This window comes from Nanorana parkeri, unplaced genomic scaffold, assembly GCF_000935625.1.
Source record: "Nanorana parkeri isolate BGI_ZX_2015 unplaced genomic scaffold, ASM93562v1 scaffold1954, whole genome shotgun sequence".
Taxonomy (NCBI): domain Eukaryota; kingdom Metazoa; phylum Chordata; class Amphibia; order Anura; family Dicroglossidae; genus Nanorana; species Nanorana parkeri.
The window spans coordinates 62,248-74,767 of record NW_017308222.1 but is presented as its reverse complement, the minus strand read 5'-3'; the positions used below and the strand labels follow the sequence as shown (position 1 = coordinate 74,767).

Here is a 12,520-nt window from a genome sequence, read left to right as displayed (position 1 = left end):
AGTCCACTCTGTGGAAGACATGTTATATAATGTGCATAGTGGAAACCATTCCAGATAGTGCAGTATAGGCATTTAGACCTCTACAGTTGTAAAAAAAAAAAAAAAAAAAAAAAAAAAAAACACAAAACACACATCTACATACAAAAATGGGTATTATTGTACTTAGTATGGGCCAGAACACAGAGGCAGTGGCTTAAGGCATGAGAAAAAGTGGAAAAAACAAGTGACAGATAGGGCTAGGCTTAGGACAATGCACCTTACAGAACTGCTGAGATTAGTACAGGGCACTGTGCATGGTGCTGAGATTAGTGCAGGGCATCGTGCATTGATCTGGGATTAATACAGGGCACTGTGGCGTGCATAGATCTGGGATTAGTACCCTGCATGGGGCTAGGATTATTACAGGGCACTGTGGCGTGCATAGATCTGTGATTAGTACCCTGCATGGGGCTAGGATTATTAGGGGCACTGTGCATGGTGCAGGGATTAGTACAAGGCACCGTGCATGGAGCTGGGATTATTACAGGGCACTGTGGCGTGCATAGATCTGGGATTAGTGCCGTGCATGGAGCCTAGGATTATTAGGGGCACTGTGTATGGTGCTGAGCTTATTACAGGGCACTGTGCATGGTGCTGGGATTATTACAGGGCACTGTGCATGGAACTGGGATTATTACAGGGCACTGTGGCGTGCATAGATATGGGATTGGTGCCGTGCATGGGGCTAGGATTATTACAGGGCACCGTGTATGGAGCTGAGATTAGTACAAGGCACCGTATATAAAGCTCAGGTTAGGATACGTCATTCGGTGTTTAGCAAAGTTTAATAAAGGGCACTGTGAGTAGAGCTGGAATTAGTACAAGGCACTATATATAAAGCTCAGATTATAACAGGGCATTGCATCTAGGATTACCAGAGCTGGGATTACCAGAGGAGAGCATGCACAGTGCTAAGTTTAAGATCTTCCTCTGTGCATAGACCTAGGATTACATTAGTATGGTACATATTACCAGGATAGGTGCTGGAATGTTTTTATGTAGTGGGGATTGTATTACATTGTGTCTTCTACATAAAGGGCCCACCAAATGCTGAGATGACACATGAATGTTGGGTTTTGCTAGTGCTGGTGAGTCCTGGAAGACCGTCAGAGTTTTCTATTTCTTGGTTAGTCATAGAGCCCCTCCAGTAGGGTCACGTCCAGACTTCAGTGGGGATAACTCCCTCCTTGCTGTTTAACGGCGGTAACAGTCTCTCCTCAGAAAGAAAGTGCAACGGAAACTCCACCAAATGGCCCTTCACTCGCATTAACATCTCCCTGGAGAGCAGGGGGTCCGTGCTGGCAAGGCTGGGCGTGGCTGTATAGGCCTGGCGTACGCGGTGGCTCGGCACAGCATTGGTCGGGAGACAACGGAACACCTTAGAGAGTGGGACAGACACAAAGCAATCAGAGTTGATATTGAAATTAGACAGTTGTCATCTGTACTACAGCTGAGCTGACCTGCGTTTATGTCACCCTAATCCCAATTTACCAGATGTAACTGAATCCATTAAAGGGTCACTTCACCCTAAAGTGATATTTCATTCATAGGTTGAGTTTTGTGGGTTTCTTTGATACCCTGAGGACTCAAATGGTGAGAACTTCACGTCATACCTCTAAGCTTTGTTCTTCTCAACCTTTTCTTGGACCACCAACTTTTTGGTAGACCCTGCCTACATAGGATTGTCCAACATATGAAACATATAAAAACCCAGCATGGATAGTGGGAGCCCCTCATAATGAGCACAGCAAGTGTACAGACCCGGGAGCTCAGCACATGGATAGTGGGAGCCACTCATAATGGGCACAGCGGGTGTACAGACCCGGGGACTCAGCACAGGGAGGGGGGGAGCTCCTCATAATGGGCCCAGCAGGTGTACAGAACCTGGAACTTAGCACGTGGATAGTGGGAGCCCCTCATAATGAGCACAGCAAGTGTACAGACCCGGGAACTCAGCACAGGGATGGTAGGGAGCCCCTCATAGTGGGCACAGCAGGTGTACAGACCCTGGAACTTAGCACGTGGATAGTGGGAGCCCCTCATAATGAGCACAGCAAGTGTACAGACCCGGGAACTCAGCACAGGGATGGTAGGGAGCCCCTCATAGTGGGCACAGCAGGTGTACAGACCCTGGAACTTAGCACGTGGATAGTGGGAGCCCCTCATAATGAGCACAGCAAGTGTACAGACCCGGGAACTCAGCACAGGGATGGTAGGGAGCCCCTCATAGTGGGCACAGCAGGTGTACAGACCCTGGAACTTAGCACGTGGATAGTGGGAGCCCCTCATAATGAGCACAGCAAGTGTACAGACCCGGGAACTCAGCACAGGGATGGTAGGGAGCCCCTCATAGTGGGCACAGCAGGTGTACAGACCCTGGAACTTAGCACGTGGATAGTGGGAGCCCCTCATAATGAGCACAGCAAGTGTACAGACCCGGGAACTCAGCACAGGGATGGTAGGGAGCCCCTCATAGTGGGCACAGCAGGTGTACAGACCCTGGAACTTAGCACGTGGATAGTGGGAGCCCCTCATAATGAGCACAGCAAGTGTACAGACCCGGGAACTCAGCACAGGGATGGTAGGGAGCCCCTCATAGTGGGCACAGCAGGTGTACAGACCCTGGAACTTAGCACGTGGATAGTGGGAGCCCCTCATAATGAGCACAGCAAGTGTACAGACCCGGGAACTCAGCACAGGGATGGTAGGGAGCCCCTCATAGTGGGCACAGCAGGTGTACAGACCCTGGAACTTAGCACGTGGATAGTGGGAGCCCCTCATAATGAGCACAGCAAGTGTACAGACCCGGGAACTCAGCACAGGGATGGTAGGGAGCCCCTCATAGTGGGCACAGCAGGTGTACAGACCCTGGAACTTAGCACGTGGATAGTGGGAGCCCCTCATAATGAGCACAGCAAGTGTACAGACCCGGGAACTCAGCACAGGGATGGTAGGGAGCCCCTCATAGTGGGCACAGCAGGTGTACAGACCCTGGAACTTAGCACGTGGATAGTGGGAGCCCCTCATAATGAGCACAGCAAGTGTACAGACCCGGGAACTCAGCACAGGGATGGTAGGGAGCCCCTCATAGTGGGCACAGCAGGTGTACAGACCCTGGAACTTAGCACGTGGATAGTGGGAGCCCCTCATAATGAGCACAGCAAGTGTACAGACCCGGGAACTCAGCACAGGGATGGTAGGGAGCCCCTCATAGTGGGCACAGCAGGTGTACAGACCCTGGAACTTAGCACGTGGATAGTGGGAGCCCCTCATAATGAGCACAGCAAGTGTACAGACCCGGGAACTCAGCACAGGGATGGTAGGGAGCCCCTCATAGTGGGCACAGCAGGTGTACAGACCCTGGAACTTAGCACGTGGATAGTGGGAGCCCCTCATAATGAGCACAGCAAGTGTACAGACCCGGGAACTCAGCACAGGGATGGTAGGGAGCCCCTCATAGTGGGCACAGCAGGTGTACAGACCCTGGAACTTAGCACGTGGATAGTGGGAGCCCCTCATAATGAGCACAGCAAGTGTACAGACCCGGGAACTCAGCACAGGGATGGTAGGGAGCCCCTCATAGTGGGCACAGCAGGTGTACAGACCCTGGAACTTAGCACGTGGATAGTGGGAGCCCCTCATAATGAGCACAGCAAGTGTACAGACCCGGGAACTCAGCACAGGGATGGTAGGGAGCCCCTCATAGTGGGCACAGCAGGTGTACAGACCCTGGAACTTAGCACGTGGATAGTGGGAGCCCCTCATAATGAGCACAGCAAGTGTACAGACCCGGGAACTCAGCACAGGGATGGTAGGGAGCCCCTCATAGTGGGCACAGCAGGTGTACAGACCCTGGAACTTAGCACGTGGATAGTGGGAGCCCCTCATAATGAGCACAGCAAGTGTACAGACCCGGGAACTCAGCACAGGGATGGTAGGGAGCCCCTCATAGTGGGCACAGCAGGTGTACAGACCCTGGAACTTAGCACGTGGATAGTGGGAGCCCCTCATAATGAGCACAGCAAGTGTACAGACCCGGGAACTCAGCACAGGGATGGTAGGGAGCCCCTCATAGTGGGCACAGCAGGTGTACAGACCCTGGAACTTAGCACGTGGATAGTGGGAGCCCCTCATAATGAGCACAGCAAGTGTACAGACCCGGGAACTCAGCACAGGGATGGTAGGGAGCCCCTCATAGTGGGCACAGCAGGTGTACAGACCCTGGAACTTAGCACGTGGATAGTGGGAGCCCCTCATAATGAGCACAGCAAGTGTACAGACCCGGGAACTCAGCACAGGGATGGTAGGGAGCCCCTCATAGTGGGCACAGCAGGTGTACAGACCCTGGAACTTAGCACGTGGATAGTGGGAGCCCCTCATAATGAGCACAGCAAGTGTACAGACCCGGGAACTCAGCACAGGGATGGTAGGGAGCCCCTCATAGTGGGCACAGCAGGTGTACAGACCCTGGAACTTAGCACGTGGATAGTGGGAGCCCCTCATAATGAGCACAGCAAGTGTACAGACCCGGGAACTCAGCACAGGGATGGTAGGGAGCCCCTCATAGTGGGCACAGCAGGTGTACAGACCCTGGAACTTAGCACGTGGATAGTGGGAGCCCCTCATAATGAGCACAGCAAGTGTACAGACCCGGGAACTCAGCACAGGGATGGTGGCGGGAGCTCCTCATAATGGGCACAGCAGGTGTACAGACCCGGGAACTCAGCACAGGGATGGTAGGGAGCCCCTCATAGTGGGCACAGCAGGTGTACAGACCCTGGAACTTAGCACGTGGATAGTGGGAGCCCCTCATAATGGGCACAGCGGGGGAGCAGAGCTGAGAACTCAGTACAGGGATGGTGGGAAACCCTCATAATGGGTGAGCAGAGCTGGGAACCCCAAAGGTTTCTTCTCTTTTCCTGTGAATCTGTTGGTGGAATCCCTGTGCTGAGGTTCTGTGCCCAGTATGGGGGGCTCCCACCATTCACGTGGTACTGGTAAGCCCGATGGAAATCCTACTTGCTGGAAGGGGCACATTCTACAAGCAAAAAAAAACCCCACTACCCTGCAATGAAAAAATGAGAACTGAGGGAATCAGTTCAGTAACAAGCAGTTTAAATCATGCATTAAGCTTGGTAGCACCTCTAAGATTCGGGTACCTGGTCATACAGCGCTGCGTTATTGAGTGCTATTTGACTCCAGACATCATTGAAGAACTGATCGGAAACCGGATCCGACACGTCCAGACATGGAGCCTGCAGAGCGCCCAGAATTGTGCTGTAAAGAAAGAGAGAGACTCACAATGCATCGAAAGTACAATAATGTCCATGTATCCCGCCTTAGTTTGGGACCCCAAGTGTCAGCGAGTCATTGTTATATGACCCCAAGTGTCAGTGTGTCATTGTTCTATCATCCCAAGTGTCAGGCTGTCACTGTTCTGGGGCCCCCCAAGTGTCAGGCTGTCATTGTTCTATGACCACTAATCGTCAATCTATCATTATTATGGGAACCCCAAGTGTCAGTGTGTCATTGTTCTATCATCCCAAGTGTCAGCGTGTCATTGTTCTATCACCCCAAGTGTCAGTGCGCCATTGTTCTATGAACCCCAAGTGTCAGTGCGCCATTGTTCTATCACCCCAAGTGTCCATGTGACATTGTTCTATCACCCCAAGTGTCAGCGTGTCATTGTTCCATCACCCCAAGTGTCCATGTGACATTGTTCTATCATCCCAAGTGTCAGTGTGTCATTGTTCTCTGACCCCCAAGTGTCAGCATGTCATTGTTCTCTGACCCCCAAGTCTCAGCATGTCATTGTTCTGTGACCCCCAAGTGTCAGCATGTCATTGTTCTATGACCCCAAGTGTCCATGTGACATTGTTCTATCATCCCAAGTGTCAGTGTGTCATTGTTCTCTGACCCCCAAGTGTCAGCATGTCATTGTTCTATGACCCCCAAGTCTCAGCATGTCATTGTTCTGTGACCCCCAAGTGTCAGCATGTCATTGTTCTATGACCCCAAGTGTCCATGTGACATTGGATTGAAGAAAATAGGTCACCAGCACTCCATAAGTTAAAATGAATGAGTCCTTTTAATGGACAATGATGTCACAGAAATCCAACATGAGCCGACGTTTCGGGGCCACACAGGGTCCCTTCTTCAAGGCAAGAGATGTGTTTTGCACGGTGCCATCCGTGAAGTTACTTTGAGCACCATTTATTTGATTGTTGGCCGGGACTGCTGAAAGGTGTGCGGAGGGCACCTCCATCAATTCCATGTGACATTGTTCTATCACCCCAAGTGTCAGCATGTCATTGTTCTGTGACCCCAAGTGTCAGTGTGCAATTGTTCTATGACCCCAAGTGTCAGTGTGTCATTGTTCTATCACCCCAATTGTCAGCATGTCATTGTTCTGTGACCCCAAGTGTCAGTGTGCCATTGTTCTATGACCCCAAGTGTCAGTGTGTCATTGTTCTATCACCCCAAGTGTCCATGTGACATTGTTATATGACCCCCAAGTGTCCATGTGACATTGTTATATGACCCCCAAGTGTCCATGTGACATTGTTATATGACCCCAAGTGTCAGTGTGCCATTGTTCTATCACCCCAGGTGTCAGGCTGTCACTGTTCTGTGGCCCACGAAGTGTCCATGTGCCATTGTTCTGGGATCCCAAATATCACTGTATCCCCCTCCAGGAATCCGGTGATTGTTCTAGAAGTCACTATGTCACATTGTCGGTGTGTGAGGCTCACATTGTAGATACAAAAGTCTGAATACTCTGCAGCAGCCTCGGATATTTATTACTCACTTGAAACAATCCATCCGGAGGCTCAGCGCAAATTTCCCAGCCTGGTACACCTTGCCGTTCATTGTGGAGTTCACAAATTCCGAATCTTCCACAAACACAGCCAGCTCGCTGTCCCGCTTTCCCAGCATGCTCCTGTCATTAATGTTAGCTGAACCTTCATAAGAAAACAAAATGGAGTTGGTCACTCTTCACGCAGGCTCACCCCATGCAAACCGCAAGCTTCTTTTAGCGAGATATCTGAAAGCTGAACTGTCTGTGGGGAGCAGAGACACCATCGGTGCTTACTTCCATTTTCCAGACTGTTGTGGGGATAAATAGTAGTGTGAGCCAATCAGGATTCTTGACATTACACAGTGCTGTCAGTCCAACGAAGGGGACATGCTTACAGAAGGACACGGTACAGAGGTAACCTCATCATTGCATTACTCCTTCATTGCATGATCAACAGTCAGGGAGGTGACACCCACCACCACTGTAATCCTAAACTAACAAAGAGTGGTGTCACCGCCCTTGTCTATGTATTGTGGTAGGAATATGTAAATCACAAAAGTGGATATAGGAGGCGTACCGATTATAACCATTCTGTCGTCAACAATCAGCATCTTGCTGTGTATGTAAATGAGCTCCGTCACTAGAGAGCCGTCCGGGAACTCAGCACAGGGATGGTGGGAGCTCCTCATAATGGGCACAGCAGGTGTACAGACCCGGGAACTCAGCACAGGGATGGTGGGAGCCCCTCATAATGGGCACAGCGGGTGTACAGATCCGGGAACTAAGCACAGGGATGGTGGGAGCTCCTCATAATGGGCACAGCAGGTGTACAGACCCGGGAACTCAGCACAGGGATGGTAGGGAGCCCCTCATAGTGGGCACAGCAGGTGTACAGACCCTGGAACTTAGCACGTGGATAGTGGGAGCCCCTCATAATGGGCACAGCGGGGGAGCAGAGCTGAGAACTCAGTACAGGGATGGTGGGAAACCCTCATAATGGGTGAGCAGAGCTGGGAACCCCAAAGGTTTCTTCTCTTTTCCTGTGAATCTGTTGGTGGAATCCCTGTGCTGAGGTTCTGTGCCCAGTATGGGGGGCTCCCACCATTCACGTGGTACTGGTAAGCCCGATGGAAATCCTACTTGCTGGAAGGGGCACATTCTACAAGCAAAAAAAAACCCCACTACCCTGCAATGAAAAAATGAGAACTGAGGGAATCAGTTCAGTAACAAGCAGTTTAAATCATGCATTAAGCTTGGTAGCACCTCTAAGATTCGGGTACCTGGTCATACAGCGCTGCGTTATTGAGTGCTATTTGACTCCAGACATCATTGAAGAACTGATCGGAAACCGGATCCGACACGTCCAGACATGGAGCCTGCAGAGCGCCCAGAATTGTGCTGTAAAGAAAGAGAGAGACTCACAATGCATCGAAAGTACAATAATGTCCATGTATCCCGCCTTAGTTTGGGACCCCAAGTGTCAGCGAGTCATTGTTATATGACCCCAAGTGTCAGTGTGTCATTGTTCTATCATCCCAAGTGTCAGGCTGTCACTGTTCTGGGGCCCCCCAAGTGTCAGGCTGTCATTGTTCTATGACCACTAATCGTCAATCTATCATTATTATGGGAACCCCAAGTGTCAGTGTGTCATTGTTCTATCATCCCAAGTGTCAGCGTGTCATTGTTCTATCACCCCAAGTGTCAGTGCGCCATTGTTCTATGAACCCCAAGTGTCAGTGCGCCATTGTTCTATCACCCCAAGTGTCCATGTGACATTGTTCTATCACCCCAAGTGTCAGCGTGTCATTGTTCCATCACCCCAAGTGTCCATGTGACATTGTTCTATCATCCCAAGTGTCAGTGTGTCATTGTTCTCTGACCCCCAAGTGTCAGCATGTCATTGTTCTATGACCCCCAAGTCTCAGCATGTCATTGTTCTGTGACCCCCAAGTGTCAGCATGTCATTGTTCTATGACCCCAAGTGTCCATGTGACATTGGATTGAAGAAAATAGGTCACCAGCACTCCATAAGTTAAAATGAATGAGTCCTTTTAATGGACAATGATGTCACAGAAATCCAACATGAGCCGACGTTTCGGGGCCACACAGGGTCCCTTCTTCAAGGCAAGAGATGTGTTTTGCACGGTGCCATCCGTGAAGTTACTTCGAGCACCATTTATTTGATTGTTGTGACGTTTCGGGGCCACACAGGGTCCCTTCTTCAAGGCAAGACTTGTGTTTTGCACGGTGCCATCCGTGAAGTTACTTTGAGCACCATTTATTTGATTGTTGGCCGGGACTGCTGAAAGGTGTGCGGAGGGCACCTCCATCAATTCCATGTGACATTGTTCTATCACCCCAAGTGTCAGCATGTCATTGTTCTGTGACCCCAAGTGTCAGTGTGCCATTGTTCTATGACCCCAAGTGTCAGTGTGTCATTGTTCTATCACCCCAATTGTCAGCATGTCATTGTTCTGTGACCCCAAGTGTCAGTGTGCCATTGTTCTATGACCCCAAGTGTCAGTGTGTCATTGTTCTATCACCCCAAGTGTCCATGTGACATTGTTATATGACCCCCAAGTGTCCATGTGACATTGTTATATGACCCCCAAGTGTCCATGTGACATTGTTATATGACCCCAAGTGTCAGTGTGCCATTGTTCTATCACCCCAGGTGTCAGGCTGTCACTGTTCTGTGGCCCACGAAGTGTCCATGTGCCATTGTTCTGGGATCCCAAATATCACTGTATCCCCCTCCAGGAATCCGGTGATTGTTCTAGAAGTCACTATGTCACATTGTCGGTGTGTGAGGCTCACATTGTAGATACAAAAGTCTGAATACTCTGCAGCAGCCTCGGATATTTATTACTCACTTGAAACAATCCATCCGGAGGCTCAGCGCAAATTTCCCAGCCTGGTACACCTTGCCGTTCATTGTGGAGTTCACAAATTCCGAATCTTCCACAAACACAGCCAGCTCGCTGTCCCGCTTTCCCAGCATGCTCCTGTCATTAATGTTAGCTGAACCTTCATAAGAAAACAAAATGGAGTTGGTCACTCTTCACGCAGGCTCACCCCATGCAAACCGCAAGCTTCTTTTAGCGAGATATCTGAAAGCTGAACTGTCTGTGGGGAGCAGAGACACCATCGGTGCTTACTTCCATTTTCCAGACTGTTGTGGGGATAAATAGTAGTGTGAGCCAATCAGGATTCTTGACATTACACAGTGCTGTCAGTCCAACGAAGGGGACATGCTTACAGAAGGACACGGTACAGAGGTAACCTCATCATTGCATTACTCCTTCATTGCATGATCAACAGTCAGGGAGGTGACACCCACCACCACTGTAATCCTAAACTAACAAAGAGTGGTGTCACCGCCCTTGTCTATGTATTGTGGTAGGAATATGTAAATCACAAAAGTGGATATAGGAGGCGTACCGATTATAACCATTCTGTCGTCAACAATCAGCATCTTGCTGTGTATGTAAATGAGCTCCGTCACTAGAGAGCCGTCAGGCATGTCGCCGTGCGTCCGCAGGCTGCAAACCGAGAGGTACTGCCGCCAGCTGTCGCCCACTGCAAAAAAGGAAAAAGATAAAAACACCAAATACAAAATGACAAACAAATTCCACCAACCCTCCATGACATTCGGACCCTCCAAGACTTACTCTCCTCCTTCAGCTGAAAGATGATCGAATTCTCGCCGCGGCAAAGAGAACTGGAAAAGAAAGGACTTCGGATTACTCGTTTGGAGATGCTTTATGAAGATGTAACAAGGTCTTTATAGAACAAATTGCTTCCTCCACGGCTGCCACAATGGCTCAGGCCAGACAGGTCTACAGTAGGAATGAGATTCGGGTTCAAGGTAAAATGGACCTGCCAGTTTGCGGCCTCAAATCCCTGCTGATAAAATGTAAACAAAGCAGACGGGGATCCCGGATGAGATCATTGACCAATCATGGGAATGGACACATTTTGGTTAATGACATCATTCAGGAACCCCAATGCCGTTGCCATTTAGAAGTGAGGGGTCACCATAACAGCGCTGTACTCCTTTCCCTAAGGGGGTGGCTATCTGAAGGCCCCTTTATTTTGAATCACCCCAAACACAATTCTGCACAGCTTCTTGGAGACCGGATGGGAGGAAGAGGCCCTTCAACATTGGGACAAGGAAGCTTTTGAGGGGTTGAGACAAGGCCACCCCCCTGTCTTGCAAAGTACCCCCCAATGCTCAAAGGCATGTGGCCTGGTATGGTACAAGAAGAGGAGGACCACTTACTCACTGCCCTCCCTTTCCTGGCCACCCAGGCTGTATTCCTGGACAAGGGTCTGGTGGGACTTTTAAGGGGTACCTTAGATGGCATCTCATTGGATCATGTGGGGGGGGGGCGGAGGCAGTGGTGCTGGATGAGATCATTGACCAATCATGGGAATGGACACATTTTGGTTAATGACATCATTCAGGAACCCCAATGCCGTTGCCATTTAGAAGTGAGGGGTCACCATAACAGCGCTGTACTCCTTTCCCTAAGGGGGTGGCTATCTGAAGGCCCCTTTATTTTGAATCACCCCAAACACAATTCTGCACAGCTTCTTGGAGACCGGATGGGAGGAAGAGGCCCTTCAACATTGGGACAAGGAAGCTTTTGAGGGGTTGAGACAAGGCCACCCCCCTGTCTTGCAAAGTACCCCCCAATGCTCAAAGGCATGTGGCCTGGTATGGTACAAGAAGAGGAGGACCACTTACTCACTGCCCTCCCTTTCCTGGCCACCCAGGCTGTATTCCTGGACAAGGGTCTGGTGGGACTTTTAAGGGGTACCTTAGATGGCATCTCATTGGATCATGTGGGGGGGGGGGAGCAGGCAGAGTGGCATGGCTGCTCTGCTGCACAATGTTTACAGTGAGCCTGCCGCCCCCTTTCCAGCCAGAACATCCCAGGTTGCTAGGGCAGGGCGAGCTCCTTGTACAGCTCTTAGCAACCTGGGACACTCTTGTCAGTGTCCTGCCCATCTCCTGGGAATCAGTGATGTCACTTGTTGGCAGGAGCTACGTGGGACGTCGACCAGGGTTGGGTGGGATGATGATGCAGAGAAACCCCCCCCATTAGCATGCACCATCCCCTACCAATCTGCCTAAGGAAACCTAAAGTAGCACCCCTGACATGTGCGGTCTTGTCATGCGCAAAAATCCACCTTGCCTGTGTAGGCAGGAAACCTAGCACCGGCCCCGACTGCACTTCAGTAGGGATTGGCTCTATATTCGGAGTTCACAGACTTCTTGCTGAGTGCGCTGAACCCCCTGCAAATCAAATTTTTCCTAGTTCGCTCATCCCTAGCTTACAGTATAGGTAGTTATAGAACAGGAAAGCTGTATTACCTGTATGTAAAGTGCAAAATGGCCTGGATGGAGTATCCCCCACCCAGCTCAATGTTCCCCTCGAAGCCGGGCAACAGTGGGATGACGATGAAGACTCGGAAGGTGGCGTTTTCCCTGCAAAGAAAGATCATGCATCAGTGGCCATATGAATCCTAGTTCAGTTAATATGTGTGTAAGCATGGAAAGTCACATGGATAGAAAAATTGTCATCTGCACTTACGTCTTTTTGAACCGCTCTTTTATTAAAAAATGGTAAAAAAAAGTGGCAGTACAAGAATTAAAGTTCCGCCAACTCAGGGTCA

The 12,520-nt window shown here is 50.2% G+C and overlaps 1 protein-coding gene across 2 annotated transcripts in view; it reads right to left on the bottom strand.

Annotated features, from left to right (window-relative positions):
* Positions 1–1,162: 1,162 nt before the first annotated feature.
* The window catches only part of LOC108800202 (phospholipase D2-like), a 63,161-nt gene continuing 51,803 nt past the window's right edge, over positions 1,163–12,520 (bottom strand). For both annotated transcript variants that reach the window (XM_018572160.1, XM_018572161.1), the window contains exons 20-25: positions 12,219–12,332; positions 10,510–10,559; positions 10,280–10,417; positions 9,712–9,865; positions 8,119–8,236; positions 1,163–1,417 (exon numbers count right to left, since the gene is read on the bottom strand). In XM_018572160.1, coding sequence (XP_018427662.1) covers positions 1,193–1,417; positions 8,119–8,236; positions 9,712–9,865; positions 10,280–10,417; positions 10,510–10,559; positions 12,219–12,332 — 799 coding nt within the window. In that variant the 3' untranslated portion in view covers positions 1,163–1,192. The remainder of the gene's footprint in view (positions 1,418–8,118; positions 8,237–9,711; positions 9,866–10,279; positions 10,418–10,509; positions 10,560–12,218; positions 12,333–12,520) is intronic.